This window comes from Lynx rufus, unplaced genomic scaffold (genome assembly GCF_022079265.1).
Source record: "Lynx rufus isolate CCGP_SWC_20201006 ecotype Redwood Valley unplaced genomic scaffold, mLynRuf1.p SCAF_25, whole genome shotgun sequence".
NCBI lineage: Eukaryota > Metazoa > Chordata > Mammalia > Carnivora > Felidae > Lynx > Lynx rufus.
The window spans coordinates 12,314,985-12,335,941 of record NW_025814840.1 but is presented as its reverse complement, the minus strand read 5'-3'; the positions used below and the strand labels follow the sequence as shown (position 1 = coordinate 12,335,941).

Below are 20,957 nucleotides of genomic sequence, written 5' to 3'. Positions count from 1 at the left end.
ACAGAGTTCCTGATATCTTGTAGAAACTGCTGACTTCCGTGTTCTGAAGGGAATGTGACTCTTCACATCTTGAGAGAAAATGTGTTTAGAAAAAGAATTCTGATTTTTGGTTTTTTTTGTTTTTTTTTTTTCAACGTTTATTTATTTTTGAGACAGAGAGAGACAGAGCATGAATGGGGGAGGAGCAGAGAGAGAGGGAGACACAGAACCGGAAACAGGCTCCAGGCTCTGAGCCATCAGCCCAGAGCCCGACGCGGGGCTCGAACTCATGGACCGCGAGATCGTGACCTGGCTGAAGTCGGACGCTTAACCGACTGCGCCACCCAGGCGCCCCAAGAATTCTGATTTTTGAACCACTATTCCCAGTGAGGGGAAATTGCACATAAATACATCACAAATCAGTCAAGCTTTTATCATCTTTTTTCTCTAGTATTACTGCTCTTCTCTCTTACTCAAAATATTTCATGGTGAATTTTAAGCTAAAGAGAAGTAAAGCAAACTCATTCTATTGTTACTGAATTTGAGGAATTTGAACAAAAGCGTAGATGATATTTGGGGACCTTTTAGAACAATTTGTTAACTAAATGTAGAAGCAGTGGTTCCACTTGAAAACATCAGGAAAAAATAAACAGATATGAGAGAATTCACTAAAATCAGAAGTAAAAATGTTTGCCCTAGCAGCACCTGGGTGGCTCAGTCGGTTAAGTTGTCCAACTCTTTTTTTTTTTTTTTTCAACGTTTATTTATTTTGGGGACAGAGAGAGACAGAGCATGAATGGGGGAGGGGCAGAGAGAGAGGGAGACACAGCATCGGAAACAGGCTCCAGGCTCTGAGCCATCAGCCCAGAGCCCGACGCGGGGCTCGAACTCCCGGACCGCGAGATCGTGACCTGGCTGAAGTCGGACGCTTAACCGACTGCGCCACCCAGGCGCCCCAAAGTTGTCCAACTCTTGATTTCGGCCCAGGTCGTGATCTGGGGTTTGTGAGCTCGAGCCCAGGGTCTGGTTCTACACTGACAGGGCAGAGCCTGCTTGGGATTCTCTCTCTCTCTCCCTCTCTCTCTGCCCCTCCCTGCCCTCTCTCCCGATGTGCTCTCTCTCAAATAAGCGTTAAAAAAAAAAAAAAAATGTTTGCCTTAAAACTAGCAAGCCAATACGCTGTATTTTATATGATTTCTCTCCTCATTAGATTGACAGCATTTTGCCGATAAGCCTCCTTGTTCTAACAGGAAACTAAACACCCCGACTGCCTGCATGAGTTTCTGTGCGCTGGTCCTGCTTAATCCATAAATTCATTCCCTCCCACTCAACCTGGACTGGGACTCTCTTGGGAACCTCCTGTTACAACACATGCCCAAATCAACCCCTCTCCCCCAGCGTATGATTTGAATGCAAAGGTGACCACCCCGCAAATTTTATTTTTCTGGTGTGGAGGGCAGAGAGGAGAGAGATAATGACCACGAGAATGTCTGGGGTGCACCACTTCACAAAAGTAACTACTTAAGTTCAAGGTGTCATCCTGCTGGGGGAGCAACCATGTTTTTGCACAAACGCTGAGTTGGCAGTTATGACACTAGCCATTCCGAGGATCCGTGTGACTGAAATCACGTTTCCGTGACTTTCGGCTGGAGTGTGCATGAGAATTCTGTGGGGCGCCTGTGGAATGTCAGACCCTTGGGGCCCCTGAGATTCCAGTTAAGGAAGTCTGGTGTGGAGCCCAGGAATCTGCATTGTTAATAAGCCCCAGAGGTACTTCATTCAGATGCCAGAATGCTGGGGACTATACTCAGGAACTCAAGCCAAGGCAAGATCTCTACTGCTCTCCTTTTGAAAGATACCATCTAGAATCTTAGTAAAAAACCATGCTTTTAGTTTAAATTTCTCAGAGAGGGGCCCCTGGGTAGCTCAGTCAGTTGAGCATCCAGCTTCAGCTCAGGTCACGATCTCATGGTTCCTTGAGTTTGCGCCCGGTGTGGGGATCCCTACTGTCAGTGCAGAGCCGGGAGCCTGCTTCAGATCCCGTCTCCCTCTTTCTCTCTGCCCCTCCCCCATTCATGCTGTCTCTCTCAAAAATGAAGAAACATTTATTTTTAAAAATCTAGAAGTACGGGCGCCTGGGTGGCTCAGTCGGTTAAGCGTCCGACTTTGGCTCAGGTCATGATCTCGCGGCCCGTGGGTTCGAGCCCCGCGTCAGGCTCTGTGCTGACAGCTCAGAGCCTGGAGCCTGTTTCAGATTCTGTGTCTCCCTCTTTCTCTGACCCTCCCCTGTGCATGCTCTCTCTCTGTCTCAGAAATAAATAAATGTTAAAAAAAAAAATTTTTAAAAAAATCTGTAAGTAAATAAATAAATAAATAAATTTCTCAGATAATTCTGTTAATGGGAAAGATTGTCCTTTAGCGGGAATTGTACAGGAGCAGTGAACGTAGTAGCACCTTGTTTGAACAAACCCAACAGCCCAGCGCTCAACAGGTGAATGAATGTTAATGTGGAAAAGAGATGACTCAATCAATCCCTCATTCAGTCTTAGCTGTTGGACCCTGATAACTGATTCTTTACTTAAAGCTTTACACCTCTCAAAATCGACATAAACCTTTCCTTCATAACGTTCTGTATTTCTGTCAACTTTCAAGTTTAGCGTGCAGGAAGGAATTCCGCACAGATTAAAATCCGATGGACCCGAATCAGTTTGTCACACAGTGCCATCATCACCACCCTCGGGGAGCTGTGAAGCCAACACCTGTGTCAGACAACCCTAAGCATGGAGGTTCCTTTCCAAAGTGAATTCTTTGAAAGGTGTTAACACGCTTCACACGCATGTCAGGTGCCTTTGACGTGCGCTGGCCGTGGCCACTTAGACAAGAGAGCTGCCATAGCTTTGGCTTTTAGGAGGGTGACCTATCAAGACAAGTAAAATCCCACTCTGCTAATCTGAAAGGCTTGGTAAAATGTCAGACAGATCAATGAGCACAGAGGAATTTGTTGTGATGTGAAGCAGAGGGAAATGTGTCCGGAGTGCCTCCTACTCACCCCCTGGGGAAGGGGGGGCATCCTGCCCTAGGGTTATGGGGATGGCCACGCCTGCCTGACACCGGACAGATGAGATTGACATGAGTCACTTGTACTTACAGCCTGCGGGAGGGGGACACCGCAAGCCACGCAGGGTCACATCCCACGGGGCTGCCCTTGGGAACAGAGTGAGCCACCGGGGGCTGTAGGTGGTAAGGGTGGTAGTAGCGAGAGGAGGTAGCGTCCCTGGTTCCCCAGGGAGGATGTGATCGGCTCATCTGAGTAATTCAGCGGGCTGGCGGGGAACTGAAACTCCGTACTCGGGGGTAAGTAGGAACCGTGCCTGGTGCTCGGCTCAGGGGCCGATCACGGGGCAGCGTGTGGAAAGCTTTGCACCTCGGCCATTTGAGGCCCTCCTGATTTTTACCAGATGTCAAGGCAGTGCTAGTATTGAGCCTTCGTCTTGGATCTTATACCACAATTGACTCCATGATAACCTTGACTTCAATTTAAATCTTAGTGATGATTGGGACTTAGAGGGTAGGGAAGGGCCTCCCTAAAAAGCACACCAGACACTGGACCAGGAGAGGGTGGGCCATGTGGTATGGCACTGGTATAGTGAGGGCATGAATTTAGATAACCAATGCCGGGGCGCCTGGGTGGCACAGTCGGTTAAGCGTCCGACTTCGGCTCAGGTCACGATCTCGTGATTCGTGGGTTCAAGCTCCGCGTCAGGCTCTGTGCTGACAGCTCGGAGCCTGGAGCTGCTTCGGATTCTGTGTCTCCCTCCTTCTCTGTCCCTTCCCCACTTGGTCTCTGTCTCTCTCTCAAAAATAAATGAATATTTAAAAAAAAATTTTTTTTTAGATAACCAATGCCTGTGGCAATAGTGACCCAAGGCAAGAGCTCTATTTGTTCTATAAAATAGGAATTCTGTGAGGAGCTCATCCTCCCTTTCGATTTAACCTGTTGCCTAGAGAGTAGATGGAAATTCGGTTGAGTGGCTTCTTTTAGAGCCGGGCATTGTGTTCTGAGAAGTGAAATGAATGTCTTGGTCACTAGCAGTAACGTCTGGAACTCCAAAGGGGATAGAGAATATTCTAGTGAGGCCTTACATTGTGGCCTGACTATGTGCAGAGATATCTGTTACCTTGATTTACATTCTCTTCATAGGTGAGGCAAGAGATTCCCAGACTTCTGTCCCAGAGTGGGCAAGTCTTGGGCAGTGGTCCAAGAGTTTGTATTTTAAAAAAAAAAGTGCCGATGGGGCCACTTGTTGGCCAGGGCATCCAGCACTAAGATGACCACCTGAAGTTTGTCAGTCTTTTATCAGGGACGTATTGACTGAGGGCTAGAAAGCATAACTATCCATGAACTCCATCATGTATGATGGTGGTGATATCACCTGTAAAATCTACAAATTCCCACTGTTGTTCGCTCAGTGGATCTGAAGGGGCTCCCCAGGTTACCAGGAATGTCAGAAGGGTGACTTCTTCCAGCACCATGGCATCTGGCAAGAGCCTGAGGATAGTGGAGACCATGCCCTCCTATGGGTGGAACATGCCAGAAGGCCCACATTTGTCTCCACTCAGTAGCAGTAAAGTCTCAGTAGCCATGTCGAGCTTGTACGGAGCTGCTTCTGTGACTCAAGGCATAATAGGCAGCAGGGTATGAAGGCTCACAGGTGCAGGGTCAGTGAGAGCCTCTGTTTCCAGAAGAGCCCAGTGTGCAGCCAGCAGTCGCTGCCCTAGTGGTGTATGGAGAGAAGGGTCTAGCAGGGCAGTTTCATGCATCAGAAGCACGTAGACAGCATATGGTGGTCATGGGTGGTCCAGAGACTTCAGGAAGAATATGAGGAGGTTGTTTAAACCCTTATGGTGAAGGGGTCTCAGAGAATGCGTGTTGTAGGCTTTTGTTGGAGCCAGATTTACAGTGAAGCACTTTACAAGTAAGTGTGTCAGTGAGAACAAATAAACTATGGAAATGAGGAATACATTGCCTCCAGAACTCCCCCCAAACTAGAAGATGTTGGACTTGTATTAACTTGTAGTAAGTACTGAGAGGGTCCATAACTCTTTGTTTTTTATTTTTTATTTTATTTCAGAGAGAGAGAGAACGAGCAGGGGATGGGCGGGGTGGTGAGAGGGAAAGAATGAGAGTGTCCCAAGCAGGCTCCACACTCAGCACAGATCCTGACGAAGGGCTAGATCCTGTGACCCTGGGACCATGACCTGAGCCAAAATCAAGAGTCAGAGGTTCAACCAGCTGAGCCACCCAGGTGTCCCTTAATGTTTTTTTGTTTTTTTATTTTCATAACACTTAAAAAAGTTTTTCTTTAGCATTTATTTATTTTTGAGAGACAGAGGCAGAGCATGAATGAAGGAGGAGCAGAGAGAGAGGGAGACACAGAGTCTGCAGCAGCTCCAGGCTCTGAGCTGTCTGCACAGAGCCGGACATAGGGCTCGAGCTCATGAACCGTGAGATCATGACATGAGCTGAAGTCAGATGCTCAACAGACTGAGCCACCCAGGCGCCCCTGTTTTTTTAACTCTTTATTGACCATGTCAGAGATGGAGCAGCCCTTAACTTACCAACAGATTCTCAGGAATTTAACCAAGGTGGTAGGACCGCACGCTGTGTGGGGGTCAGTGTCCTGTTCCCTTTCTGTGAGCTCTTTTATGGGTGTTGTGTGGCTTGGATGAATGTCAAATGGATATCCTTGGAGGAGGATGTCATCCATGTTGGCATACCCACGATCCTGGAGAAGGTTGGGTGCAGTTAAGATCTTGCCTGCAAAGACCGTGTGCTAGGGCAACGCTGTTAGGTCCCCCACACGGAGCCCGGTCACCATGTACGACTGCCTTTGGCGATGAAGGCACATGGCACCTGAGAGGTTGCTCAAATAGACACTGAGCAGAACATATTAGCCCAATTGGTAATAGCCAGATATTTATTAGTGGCTGATGGGATGGAGTCAGTAATTTAAAAAATACTGGGCATTGGGTCTGGTGCCTTAATGGATGGGGCCACCACATTAAGGCTGCAGTAATGTCCTGTGAGACACTGTTCATTGCCTTTCGGGTTTAAGAACAGGCCAAATTCAGCTGTTAATTGGAGAGGCAGCAGTTAATTCACCCTTCACTCAAATCAGGTCTTACATAGTAAGTTTTGATCTTTGAAGGTCCTGTTTAATTTACATCGGGCCATATTAGGTGCTTGCACTGAGAGGTCTGTAGGGTCCCATTTCGTTCAAATCAACTTCTAACTGTAAAGATTTAATTTAATAGTAATTTGTTGAGTCAGAGCCACCATGCCCACATGGGATAATCTAAGGCAATGGGTGCTGTGACCATGGGAAAATGAGGCAAAACAATAGTTCTTTTGGTTAGGGTGAGTCATGCCTATTTGTCTCCTGTTTCACGTTCCAGAACTCTCTAGGGTTACGTGGGGACCTCGTGTTTACATTTAGTGGCAGCTCCAGGTGTAACTGTAATTGGAGCCCCGGGACTGATTAAGTCCCTGAGGGTTGGTGCATTTCAGCAGGTATTAAAGCGGATTCAGAACCGACATTGTCAGGCACAGGGGTATCCAGCACTCGTTTACTGGTTGGCTATGTAAATTATTTCAGTAAATGTTGGATTTCCCATTGGGTCAAACTGTGGACCTCTGCTTGCAGTCCTTTTTTTCCTTTCATCTCCTCCCCGGTGTCCAGTTTCTTTCCATTTTCTGTCCAGTTTCTTTCTTTCATTTCCCGTCCCCTTTTCTTTTTGCGTCACTGGATAAACTCTGGGTGCAGGTAGGTGGGGGAATCCTCCACCCCGCTCGTATTTCTGCATTTCCGCCTCCACAGAGCCTCAAATCAGTACCGCGGGGTTGGGGCCTTCCCTGGGCAGCGGTTGCTTTCATATGTTTCAGGACCCCGGGCTTGCGTCAGGGTCGAACTAACCCCGTGCCGTGCCCCGGGGGTACCACGGGTTTCCCCGATAACTCCGAGGATCAGGATGTTCCTTGCAGCCAGGCAGAGGTGGCCGAGCAGCCCAGCAGGCAATGGGCTGGAACTGAGCTCTGCTATGGCCCTGCCTTTTCTTGGTTTTCTGGGGCTTTCTCCCAGATTCCCTGGGAGTATTTCTACTTCTACCTGTATAAAGGGTCAGCACTCACTTTCTGTCTCCGATCGTTCATGGTGCAGACTTTCTGAGTGTTGACGGGGAGAGGCTTGGGAGGCTGACGGCCCACCTCGTAGGGAGCCATCTCTTCCTCCAGGGAATGCCAGTCAATCTGCTTGGGGTTGGGTCCACCTCCAGGAAGGTCGTATTGCTTATGGGTCTGGTATGGACCAGCGGGCCCATGACTGCAGGATCGGTCCTTTGGCTCCTGTAAGCGGCTGCGCGGGGCCCAGGCGCACTGGCTTATGGATGGGATGCTCAGAGCTGACCCACCAGACATCAGTCGAACCCAACAGCACATCACACTGGGGCATAGTCAATAACAGTTTTCACCTTGGGGACGGGGACATTTTAGGTGGGAAGAGAGGACAAACACTGAACAAAGACGACACACAGTGCTGCGTAGGCCAGAGTGCAAGTCGGCCAGCCCCAGGCAGCCTCAACTGTGGCGGGGAAGTTAGTTACATCTGACAAAGTGTCTTCCATGGCGGTTGGGGCATGCAATTCACGAGGCCAGCTGCTTTGATCCCCTCCTGTTCACCCCAGCAGTGCGGGAGGGATCCTGCCCAGGGGTTACATGCCTGACGCTGGACAGATGAGGTTGACGTGAGTCACTTGTGCTCACAGCCTGGGGGAGGGGGACACCTCAAGCCCCGCAGGGTCACATCCCACGAGGCTGCCCACGGGAACAGAGGGCACCAGCCACCAGCAGCTGTAGGTGGTAAGGGTAGTAGTAGCAAGAGGAGGTAGCGTCCCTGGTTCGCCAGGGACGGCTCGTCTGAGTAATTCAGTGGGCTGGCGGGGAACTGAAACTCAGTACTCGGGTAAGTGGGAACCGTGCCTGGTGCCCTCACCTGGTGCCCTCGCAGGCAGTGGCGGGGAGCCTGGGGCGTTATGCCTAGAAGCAGAGAGGGCAGGAGAACCGAGGTCCTCCCGATTTTACCAGATGTCAAAGCAGCACATAGCACTGAGTCCCAATCGCAGGCCTCACACGGCAGAGCGTGCCCTTTCTTTATCAAGCTTTGTCTCTTTTCCCCCCCAGCTGAGGAATGTGATCCAATTACTTTGAACGGCCCAACAAATTCTGATGCACCACATGAGGTAAGAATCATTTTGCTTCTATTTTCACCCTTAGGTACCTGCTAATCCAACTGGAAGGTCTTAGAGATTCTCTCCCAGAGCTTTGAAAATAAGGAAGAGGATTTCTAGGTAATAAAATAAGTCTGGAAATGATCTTGAAGCATCCCAGTTGTATGGGATATTGACAAAACGTCTGTTGCTTTCAGTAACTATGGTACCTTTAATCCGTCCTTTGAAATGAATATGTATCTATATGCTAAACACAGACCATCAATGTTTATTAAGCCGCAACAAAACTGGATAGTCCTATGCCATTTTTGTAATGCTTTTATAAAACTTTTCTCAGATATGAGAAGTCAAACCTCACATCATTTTTATTGTCTTTTTCCAAAAAGCAAATCCATGTGTTGTTTTCTGATTGTAAAAGAATGTTCTTTTAGACTCCAGATAGGACAAAAATGTACCCCCAAAATTGAGAATTGCCTGTCATTCCATTGTTCACCTTTTGAGGTACCTCCTTCCAGAAGCTTCCTTGGGTCACCGTGTGTTTCAGTCACTTCTGGTACTGTCCAGTCCATTTCTTTCCACTCGCTCGGAGCTTATTAGCCAAATTGCATAATGCTTCACATCTGCTGAACTATATTTAGAGTGTCAAATGTCTCAAAAAGCCTGTCTTGCCTCACGATGGACTGGTTCGGTCCTGCCCGTTCCATAACACCAAGTTAATTTTTAGCAAGACAAATTGGAGGTTTTGTTTAGGCTTGCTTGTCAAACATCAGTCTGTCATAACTTATTAATAGTGATACTCCTGGAGAGTCAAATCACTTTTGCAATAAAGCAAAGTTACACAGTAGTTGATAAAACAGTCAATTTTAGTTGTATACATCTCTCTTGAAAGTTGTCAGTGATGCTGCTTTTAACTCTGGTTTGGGGCTTTTCAGTCACCCACTGTGAATATCATATACTTACTTATTTTTTTGTACTTTTTAAATGTTTATTTTTGAAGGAGAGAAAGAGACAGAGTGTGAGTGGGGGAGGGGCAGAGAGAGAGGGAGACAGAATCGAAGCAGGCTCCGGGCTCTGAGCTGTCAGCACAGAGGCCTATGCCAGACTCGAACTCATGAACTGTGAGATCACGACCTGAGCTGAAGTCGGACACTTAACCGACTGAGCCACCCGGGCCCCCTCACATTCTTATTAATTAATCCTCAGCAGTTTCCTTGGAATTACAATCTAAGGATTGATTTTGGCACTGACTGCCTTTAAACAACTTTAGTAAACCCAAACTGTGAAATTTTCTTTTCTTGCACTCCTTAATTTGTTTGGCAAAGTTTTGCTCCTCACACGTTTTGTAACATGATACAGACTCCCACGAAGATACAAGAATGTTGTTTGTTTAGCTTGATTTTAGGGATTTTCCAAAACCAGTTAAGATTAGGTACCGAATATACCTTAGGACGCTGTTCAATAATTTTTTTTTTTAATTTTAGTGTCATAGATCTGGCTGTTTGAAGTAAAAACAATACTAAAAGATGAAAAAATAAAAATTAAAAAAATTTTAAAAAAGATGAAAAATAGATTTATCAACAAATAAAACGGGAAGAAACCTATTTGAGGTTTTTTTTTTCAGTTCCGTTTTAAAAGAGAATGTCTTCTATTCCTGTGAAAAGTAGGACACTACCTTGCTGCTTCAGTTAGTTATTTCTTTGCGTAATCTATAGGATTTGTTCTAACTGCTAGATATCCAGAAGGATTCTTTGAAACCAACTTGGCAGACAGAACAAAGGAAACTCACTAGGGGAGAAACATTTAAAAAAAACAAACAAAAACCCCCACAGTCCATTTTCTAGAGCTCAGACTTTAAATTTTTTTTAATGTTTATTCATTTTTTGAGAGAGACAGAGAGAGACAGAGCACGAGCGGGGGAGGGGCAGAGAGAGAGGGAGACACAGAATCCGAAGCAGGCTCCAGGCTCTGAGCTGTCAGCACAGAGCCCGACGAGGGGCTCGAACTCACAGACTGCAAGATCATGACCTGAGCCGTAGTGGGACGCTCAACTGACTGAGCCACCCAGGCACCCCTCTAGAGCTCAGACATTAAAGGCAAGCTGAAAATGTGCTCTTTAGAATATTTAACACTTGATATGTTCGTGATTTTTATCATTTTAAGACTAAAACTCACTCTAGCAAGAGTGCCTCCTTTGAATGATGCAGAGGGAAAACGCTGTAGTGTCCTGGTACGCAAGATCAAACTCTGACATCTCAGACAAAGTTTCGTAATAAAGAATCCTTTATTTTAGGAACTTAAAATCAATACCCTATCTACTAGATCCCGTCCTACTACTTCAGTTTATCAAAAGTTGCATTTGCTGAGCACACACTTGGAGCCCAGATCTGGACTGGGTGTTCTTGGGTGTAAGAAAAAGTGGGAGGGGAACGGACAAGGGAAGACCGCAGCAGGGCTTACGGATTTGCTGGAGAAGCAGCGTGCACACAACATTAGATTCTGGATGTGGGGATGCTTCGCAGGGTTTCAAATTTTCCATGGAACGAGGGGCACATGGGTGGCTCAGTCAGTTGAGCGGCTGACTTCGGCTCAGGTCATGATCTCATGGCTCAAAGGCTTGTGAGTTCGAGCCCCGTGTTGGGCTCTTTGCTGACAGCTTAGAGCCTGGAGGCTGCTTCCCATTCTGTGTCTCCCTCTCTCTCTGCCCCTCCTCTGCTCACGTTCTTTCTGTCTCTCTCTCTCAAAAAATAAATAAATGTAAAAAAAATTTTTTTTAATATCCATGGAACTTTATGTTCAAGAAAACATTCCCCAGAACCTTTATGAAACAATAAAGTTTCAACTACTTTAACTACCTGCACAAACATATAGCAAATGATAGTTAAAGCAAAATTTGTTCCAGTTTATAACCAACGATATCCATGCCAAGAGGAGCCTGAAGTAATAATAAAAATAATAAATATCAGGATGCTAACTTGGAGTTCGAGGTTATGGAAAGAATGACATTTTCCTCTATGTTATTTGGTTTTACCAAACTAAAGAGTTTATTTTTCTTTCTTTCTTTCTTCCTATTTCTTTCTTTCTTTTTCTTTCTTTTTTCTTTAAGTTTTAGAAACCATGTGAAAGTACTCATTTATTTAGCTGTGATGAAAGTATCATGCTAACATGCAATGTTAATAATAAAGGAAATTGAATGTAGGGCATATAGGGCCTGTCTTTACCATCTTCTCAAGTTATATGTAATTCCAAAACTATTCTAAAATAAAAATGTATTTTAAAAACCACACTAAGTAAAATTTAGAATGTAGAAAAATGAAAAAACTCATTCACAATTCCACTGCTCTGATATAACCATTGTTTGACATTTGGATGTATTCCCTTGTACATTTTTTTATATGAATAATTGTCAAAACTGTCAGTGAGATTTGCTTTTCTTATGTAATGTTATCTCACAAACATTTTTTAAGTTTATTCATTTATTTTGAGAGAGAGGGGTGGTGGGGAGGGAGAGAGAATGCCAAGCAGGCTCCACACTGTCTGCGTGATGCGGGGCTCGAACTCACGAACCGTGAGATCATGACCTGAGCCGAAGTTGGACACTCAACCAACTGAACCACCCAGGCGCCCCCATTTCACAAACATTTTATCCAGTTTGCTACATGGCTTTGCCATCAGTTTGAATGGGTCCATGGTATGACCATCTCTAACACAGAAGTAGATTCTAGGATGTGTGTCTAGGATGTGTGCCCCCTGAGGGCAGGGCAAGGGCCTCCCCCTGCTATGAGGAATGGTATATGTCAGTGCTCTGACAAAAGAGCCCCTGACGAACACTTTGTCTGGAGCTGAAGTATTAGGAGATCCTAGGTGATAAGACTGAGGGTTATGTTGGAGCCAGGGCCCCAGAGCCTTGAATGCCAGACACAGGTTGATAGAAATTATTGGGGGTTGTAAGTCGTGGCCATATGACCATACGGGACCCCAGGGGGACTGGAGAGAAGATGGGGGTAAATTTTAAGCCTGTGACTGGGAGATGTTTCTACCAAGAATGTAAATAGAGAATTCGGATAGAAGTTAAGATTCATGTGTTGCTGGGATTAAGTTCCGCTTGTGGGTTGGGGAAAAAGGAGATAAACGTTTGTAGAGTGAGGGGTATGTGAGATTTGTGGCAATGCCTGGTAAGTGCTAGAAAACGCAGCACTAGGTACTGATTTAGGACTCGTGCATCAGGACATTACAGTTGAAGCCTCAGGAGCGGACAAGACTGCCGAGGAGAGAGTCCTTGTAGAAAAGCAAAGAGAGGAGCCAAGGGTGGAAGTTGTGGAACACCTCACTTTAGAGGCCAGCGGAAGAAAAGAGCTCAGAAGCAGAAACTGGTCATCGGGACAAAAACGTGATTGCCAGTCTTAAAGAGTGAGCAGGTGACAAGAAAGTTCATGCAGTCCTGTCAAATTCCTTAAGGTGGCAAGTAAAAATAGTAAATTCTTGTTGGAGAGTGTTAGAAAATATGGGGAAAAAAGGCTTCTTTTTTCTCAAGATGGGAAACCTCAGATTTTAAAGGATAAGGTATTATCGAGGAGCAGAGAGATTAAAACCAGGAGGAGGAGAAGTGTAATAATTAGTGGGATTTGTTTTCCCTGTGGAAGGTAGAGAGGATTAACGTTCTTAGCAAATACTTATTGATAATACGGTTGAAAATGTTCTGTGGGGAACATGCAACACATTGATTTCCCTCAAGGAATGTGTTATCTGGTAGGGAAGATAAGGTGTAGGCACACAGGTGTTCGATAAATAGAGGCACGGATAGATGAGTTAACATTTTAAAAGTAAGAACCTCGGCTCTTTCATAGGCCAAAAAGGCGAGATAGGTAAAGATACAGACATTCTTTTTAATGTTTGTTGTTGTTGTTGTTTTAGAGAGTTAGCGAAAGCGGGGGAGAGGGGCAGAGGGGAAGAGAGACAGAATATTTTTTTAAAAAAATATTTATTTTGAGAGAGAGAGAGAGAGAGAGAGAGCATGTGCACTTGATCAGGGGAGAGGGGCAGAGGGAGAGAGAGAATCCCAAGCAGGCTCCATGCTCAGCACAGAACATGATGAGGGGCATGATCCTACCACCCTGGGATCATGACCTGAGCTGAAATCAAGAGTCCAAAGCTCAACCGACTGAGTCAACCAGATGCCCCACAAACATTCTTTTTATACATAAAGACTCTAGAAGCTGAGATAGCTGATGCCAGATTTGAGTTGGGTCTTGAATGGCAACACTTGAATGGAGCAGGAAGGAAGGAAATCTAGCAAAGAGATTACGGGGTTAAAGGGTTTATTCTTTCCATACAGCAGGGAGGCCACAGGCCATCATGAACAAGGCAGTAGCATGGTGGTGTTTGATAAATAAGAAATGGATTGCAAGAGGTTAGATGATGCCACATCCATCCACCCACTTAGCCATCCAGCCAGCCAGCCAGCCAGCCAGCCAGCCATCCACCCATCCATTCATCCATCCATCCACCCACCCAGTCACCCACCCATCCATCCATCCATCTACCCACCCACCCACTCACCCACCCAGTCACCCACCCATCTATCCATCCATCCACCCACCCACCCACCCAGTCACCCATCCACCCACCCACCCACCCACCCATCCATCCACCCACCCACCCACCCATCCATCCACCTACCCACCCAGTCACCCATCCATCCATCCACCCACCCACCCACCCACCCACCCATCCATCCACCCACCCACCCACCCATCCATCCACCTACCCACCCAGTCACCCATCCATCCATCCACCCACCCACCCACCCATCCATCCACCTACCCACCCAGTCACCCATCCATCCATCCATCCATCCATCCATCCATCCACCCACCCACCTACCCACCCAGTCACCCACCCGCCCATCCACCCACCCATCCATCCATCCACCCACCCACCCACCCACCCAGTCATCCATCCATCCATCCATCCATCCATCCATCCATCCATCCATCCTTCAAGTATTTGATACCACTACTCTCTTAGGTGTGGGGATACAATGGTGACTGCTTAGAGCTACACTCAGAATTAGCATTTGAAATCTCTGGCCTGGAAAGCTGAGTAGGAATGTTTATGGATGCTCCCAGAACAGAGGCTCCATAGGCAGGTAAGCTGAGAAACTCTCCCTTGGATTCTTGGACAATCTCAGCACATATCTGTAAGGGAAAAGAGAGAGGAGATGGCTGAGTTCATTTGACAGGGAGGCAGACTTGTCTGAACAGAGAAAGCCTTGTTTCCCGCACCTCCTCAGCATGCCTGTTACCCCTGCATCCAGCGTTTCCTCTCAGCTCCTCTCTGGGAAGTGCTGCTCCGGGCCAAGTCCTGGAGCGCCAGGGTGGGAGCACGGTCTCCGTCTCCCAGACAGGGGAGCTTCCTGAAAGAGTCTCCCTGTAGAGTGATGGCATAAGAACAGAGCTTTAGCCAAGTCATCCTAGCGGTAGCTGGTCCAGGGAATGGCTAGGAGCAAACACCAAGGTTCTTTGGCTCACCCGGGAATGCGATCCCAAGGGCTTAGGTACAGGACGTGGAAGGGGGAATGAAGAGGAGAGGGTAGCATTCCGAACATCCGTGTTGATGTCTGGGGCTGCTGTTGCAAAGTACCACAGCGGGGGTGGCTTCAGTAACAGAAATGCATGGTGTCCCAGCTCTGGAGCCCGTAAGTCTGAGATCAAGGTGTGGGCAGGGCCCGTTCCTTTTGAGGGCGCCGGGGGCAGGCTCCGTCCTAGCCTCTGTCCTTGCTTGTTGATGGCTGTCTTTTCCCTGTGTCTTCACCTCGTGTTTCCTCTGTCTCTGTGCACAAATGCCCCCTCTTTGTAAGGATACCGGTTGATCTTTTTTAAGCTCTTAAAAATGTCATCAAGCACATCATAAATGCTTTACGGGTGTGCGATTCATAAGTCAGACTGACCAGGAACAAATAGGACAATGAAGTCTGTTATTACTGGCAATAGTGCTTTGGAGAGAAATGAAGCAGGAGAAGGGGGGAGGGAGCCCCACACGGTAGGAGTTGCCATTTGTAATAGGAAAGTAGACACAAGCTTGCTGTGTTAAGGGTACCAGAGCAAATGACGTATCTTTGGAACATGTTCTAAAAAAAACCAGTCAAGGCAGAAGGTGGGGAGAGTCCCCAGAAATCAAGAGCTGTGCTGGCTCAGGTACCAGCACAGGCCCTGGGCCCACACAGGGCCGCACAGGCCCTGGTGTGGCAATGTGGCTTGCACGGGACCCACAAGGCCAGGTTCCTCCCTCCAGAAACCCACAGAGGAGCTGAGCTGGCAGGACACGCAAGGGACAAACACGGCTTGAGGCATTGACCTCAGGGGTTTAATCAGGCACGCATCTTGAGACTGGCCCCTCAGAGTTTTCCAGAACTCTCTCCTGTGCGGGGTTAGTGCTGTTTTCTGGGGGGAACAGGGGTAGAGAGGCATTAGTGAGACCACCCTACTGGCCATGTTTCAGAAGAGAGGCAGGCTGGGTAGAGAGGAGGGACTGTTGTAGGAGCTCTGAGCTTCCAGAACAGGAAAAGGGAGGGCAGAACCTTCCTAAACCCAGGAGTAGATTCTAAAAGCCCCATAGGTGATTCTTTTTTTTGTTTTTAACTTTTAATTCTTTCAAATGTTTATTTAATTTTGAGAGAGAGAGAGAAAGAGACGTGGGGGAGGGGCAGAGAGAGAGGAAGAGAGAGAGAATTCCAAGCAGGCTGTGCAATGTTGGCACGAGCCTGACTCGGGGCTGGAACTCAGGAACCGTGAGATCATGACCTGAGCTAAAATCAAGAACCCTAAGCTTGACCGACTGAGCCACCCAGGTGCCCCTACAAGCCCAGTAGGTGATTCTGATGTCTCCCACTTCCTCCCCTGCAAACAAAACCACTGGATAGGAGGGATAGCATCTGGCCACTGGTTAGATTCACCCATTCTATGGCAGCGTTGATAGATGAATAATTTTAGTTTATGGTAACATAAATCGGCAGTGGAAGGTGTTGTGAGATTAGTCACAAATGTACCTGTCACCTTTCATCTGCCGTATTCTCCCCCCACCCTACCCTTCTTGGCCATTTTTAGATAATGCACGAGCCTGACATGACTGTGCACGTGGGAGGGGCAGGGGTCCTGTGCATCTCAAGTGGCTGCTGTAGGATCTGGCACTGAAGACAGTAATGAGAATCCTTAAGGACAGATGTAAAAACGTGATGGGGCACCTGGGTGGCTCAGTCGGTTGAGTTTCAGGTCATGATCTCGTGGTTTGTGGGTTCGAGCCCCGCGTCGGGCTCTGTGCTGACAGCTCAGAACCTGGAGCCCGCTTCAGATTGTGTCTCCCTCTCTCTCTGCCCCTCCCCCATTTGTGCTCTGTCTCTCTCTCTCTCTCTCTCTCTCTCTCAAAAATGAATAAACATTAAAAATTTTTTTTTAAAAACATGGAAAGCACCTGTTAGTGGCCCGCAGAAAACAGATACAAATTTTCTTACTAACATTAGTGCCCACCTATGATCTGCTTAGCCCAACAATTCTGGACCCTGGCTGCACATTAGGAATCACTGGGAGAACTTTTATAATGCACCAGTGCCTGGGTCCCATCCCCCAGAGATGCCAGCTGGACTGCTTTAGGGTGGGCTCCCGTCACTGGTGTTTCTTCATGTCCTGGGAACGTCTCTGTGTTGCAGAGTGAGAAAGCCTGGGGTAAACCAGGCATCCAAATTTCCCCTTTTTATAAGAACACCAGTCCTGTTAGATGAGGGCCCACCCTGATGACCTCTCTTTAACTTGATTACCTCCATAAAGACCTTATTTCCAAAATACTCCAAAATATTCTGAGGTTAGGACCCTGACATATGAATTTGGAGTTGGAGGCGGGGCGGGGGGCACAATTCAACCCAAAACAATATTGAGTGATTTGGCGTTGAGTATTTTACAGCATTTATTTGGACTCTGATATTCCATAGACATTTAATAAGTGGAATGGGTGGGTGAATACATGTCCTCTAGTATTCGGGAAATTGTATGTGCTGGCCACTGATCCGTGCAGAAAACACACACAGCCTGATTGTTTACATCCTGTTCCAAGCAGAATGCCGGAGCTTTCCCACATACCCTCCATGCGAAAGTTACGTTCTTAGGAAAAGAAGATGAGGGAAGTATTATTTCCTTTTTTTTCTTTTGCATGGGTGTAATTATTTTGTATCTGGTTGTAATCACACCGTACAATGTCATGATTTCCTTCTTTCACGTAATGCAGTACCCTAAGCATCCTTTCCAAGAAGTTAATGCTATGTAATCAAAAGAGTAATAATTATAATTAACATTTTTAAGCCCAAGAGTTCTTCTAAGCACTCAGCTATCTAGACTCACTTAATCTTCCAAATGACTCAGTGGGACGTACTATTTCTACGTCCGTTTTACAGATGCACACTGCGACACAGAAGGGTTGAATAATTTAAGGTCACACAGCTACTGAGTAGTAGAGCCAAGATTTGTTTTTCATTTTTCTGAAATTCATTTATTTAAATTCAAATTAGTTCACATACAGTGTAGTATTGGTTTCAGGAGTAGAACCCAGCGATCCATCAGTTACATGTAACACCCAGTGTAGAGCCAAGATTTGAGCCATGTAGGCACTCTGATTTTGGGAATCTGTTTCCTCCTTTATGAAATGGGTATAATCGTGCCAGGAGACTGAGGGAAGATGTTCGATAAATACCTGGTTAGTATTGCATCTAAATGAACTCCATCCCGTACTTGAATCACTCATCCTGTTCCAAGCTTGTCTCCTCATTTCCAGCTCAAGCCTGATTGAAATTTTGAGGCCCAAAGAGGGATGTCATTCCCCTCTCCTTCCCCAAATGAGAACTCAGCACCATATAATGGCCTGATGTGGACAAAGCACTCCCAGCTGACTGTTTACATCTGCCTCCCAACAGCCAAGCCCAGCCCCTTCTCTCCCTGTGATGTATCACACCCCTCCTACCTGAGCAGGGTGCTTTCAAGATGGCATCCATCCACTTGGCCATGGGCAACTTGCCCCACTGTCCCACCATTAGGGACAGGGACAGCCCTGGCCAGCTTGTGGCTTCCTCATATACACAGGTTCGAGCCTCCCAGTGGCAGAAGTATTGCGCCTCAGTCACAAAGAGCGAGAGGCTGGTCTTTCCATTCTGTCAAGCACCCCCCACAGGTGGTGATCCTGAGACCCCCTCATCTGGCGTGGGTGGGCCAGAGAGGTGCCCCTTCCTCTTAAAGGCAGAGGAAGGGAAACTTCTTCCGCCAGTTCCTTCAAAGAAGTCTCTTCCTCTTATATAGGCTGAAAGTGGGGTTGGGTTAATTGTCACACCACCTCTTTTGGTCCACTTTGTAGCTCATCCTTTGGGGTTCCCCTGGCCCCTTTCTGTGGAATGCATGCATGCCATTGTCCTCAGCATGGGGCCCCAGTCAAAACTCTTAAGAACCCTAGGAAAATATCCTATCTCACATCCTGTTATATTATATTCTTGGCCGTGAGTCACTTAAGAGTTTCCTTATCATGGGACTTGAGGCTGTTTCAGGGTTTTTTTGCTGTCCTAAACCCTGCTGTGGGGAACATCCTTCCCCCGCACCCCCCCAGCCCCCCATGTAAGGCTGTATATTCCTTACACTACATTTGCATCTGTATTTACAGACTAAACCTAACAGGCCAGACTGCCAGTCTCTTCTTCCGCTGAATAAGTTCTAAGACCTCAAGTCAGTTCCTAGTGACAAATGCCACCAAATACAAAGAAGATGCTGTTTTTATCTGTTGAAAGCCTATCAGTAACCAAGTGATTTCTTTGAAGTTAAACAAGCCTCTCAAAAATAGAGTTGCACATGATGTTGCCCAGAGTAGATGGGGGGCAGGGGGCCCACACGCAGTTTTTACGCCAACCCTAACCCTAACAGCAGCTTTGCTTGTTGATAGTATTATCCAAAGTACCACGTGATGACCAAGACTGAAGTCCTGAACCTTTGTAATCCAGAAAACTATCTTCATTAACGATCGATGCTAAAGTCGCAGCCCAAGAAACTGATTAATCTTGTATCTTGTGTATTCGCCAAAGCGACAGAAGTCTTTTATTTCCAACACATGTTTTCTATCTTAGGTGGGATTCCCCCCTGTGACCTTGACCCCTCACCTACCATCCATGCCTTACATTTCTTCCAACTCTGGGTCCTACCTTCTTCCCAGCTCCCAGAAGCTCACGCCTAATTCTTGTGCCTTATTTCCTAAGCTCCTGTTAGCATCTGACTTCGGCTCGGGTCATGATCTCATGGCTTGTGAGTTGGAGCCCCACGTTGGGCTCTCTGCTTTCAGCGCAGAGCCCCCTTCAGATCCTCTGTCTCCCTCTCACTCTGCCCCTTCCTCACTTGGGCACACTTTCTCTCTCAAAAATAGATATCTAAAAATAAAATGTCAATATTTGCAATACACTAGAAATTACATTCTTTCCAACCAATTAAACCAAAACATCATGTAAAATTGTGAAAGCTTACACAGTTTACTAATTTTTAAAGACCTTATTATTAAAGCAGTTTTAGGTTTACAACAAAATTGGGAGGAAGGTACAGAGATTTCTTTTTTTTAATTTTTAATGTTTATTTATATTTGAGAGAGAGTAAGAACCAGCAGGGGAGAGGCGGAGAGAGAGGGAGACAGAATCGGAAGCAGGCTCCAGGCTCTGAGCTGTCAGCACAGAGCCCGACGCAGGGCTCAAACTCACAAGCCACGAGATCACAATCTGAGCCAAAGTCGGGCACTTAACCAACGGAGCCACCCAGGCACCCCAAGAGATTTCTTTTTTCTAAGTTTGTTTATTTATTTTGAGAGAGAGCACACTAACTGGGGAGAGGCATAGAGACAGGGAGAGAGAGAATCCCAAGCAGGCTCCGAGCTGGCAGCACAGAGCCCAGTTTGGGGCTCAGTCCCATGAATTGCAAGATCATGACCTGAGCCGAATCAAGAGTCGGACGTTTAACCGACCGAGCTACCCAGGCCCCCCTAATCCTGACCACTTAGAAAGTGGGTTTGGGCCCAGACGTGTAGATTGACAGCTCGGCATCTTCAGAGCTGAAGGGGACCACAAAAATCATGTTGTTGGCGATTCCTTTTGTTTCATAGTGGAGGGAACCGGTGTCAGTCGATTGAGGGGTGGAGTTGGGACCTTGTCCAGCGTCACTTGCCCACCCCCGATGCCCAGCATTTCTGAGTCAGTAACAGCTGCCAGTTACCAGTTGCCGCTGGGCCGCTCGCCTAGGGAGATTTTAGGCTTTTCCAACAGTTCTAAATGATATCCGTCTGGCAGAGTAGCCTGGGTAAGAGCTCCTGGAATAAAACCGGTAAATGGCAAGGTCGCTCTTTCCTTCAAATTGTATTGGGAGGTAGTTGGCAAAACCCTCACTGCCTTGGCAGAGCAACCGGTCTGCGAGACTATCTGCGAACCCGAAGCAATTACGTGCGTTATAATAACAGAGAACGGACCCGAGCGGCACTTGCTGTTGATGGTATCTTCCCTGAGTCAGCCCGGCAGGCTGCTACCTGCTCTGAGTGATACGTGGCGATCCTTTTCAAGCGCCAACAAGACCTGTCTCATAGATTGGTGAGCCCTTTGCTTTGTTCTTTGAGGGACAAGCAGATAGTTCTGGCTTCGGGAA

General features: G+C 47.0%; 1 protein-coding gene across 4 annotated transcripts in view; it reads left to right on the top strand.

Annotated features, from left to right (window-relative positions):
* EDARADD (EDAR associated via death domain) overlaps positions 1-20,957 on the top strand; it is a 77,777-nt gene that overhangs the window by 20,241 nt on the left and 36,579 nt on the right. For all 4 annotated transcript variants that reach the window (XM_047088727.1, XM_047088728.1, XM_047088729.1 and 1 more), the window contains exon 4: positions 8,216-8,274. In XM_047088727.1, coding sequence (XP_046944683.1) covers positions 8,216-8,274 — 59 coding nt within the window. The remainder of the gene's footprint in view (positions 1-8,215; positions 8,275-20,957) is intronic.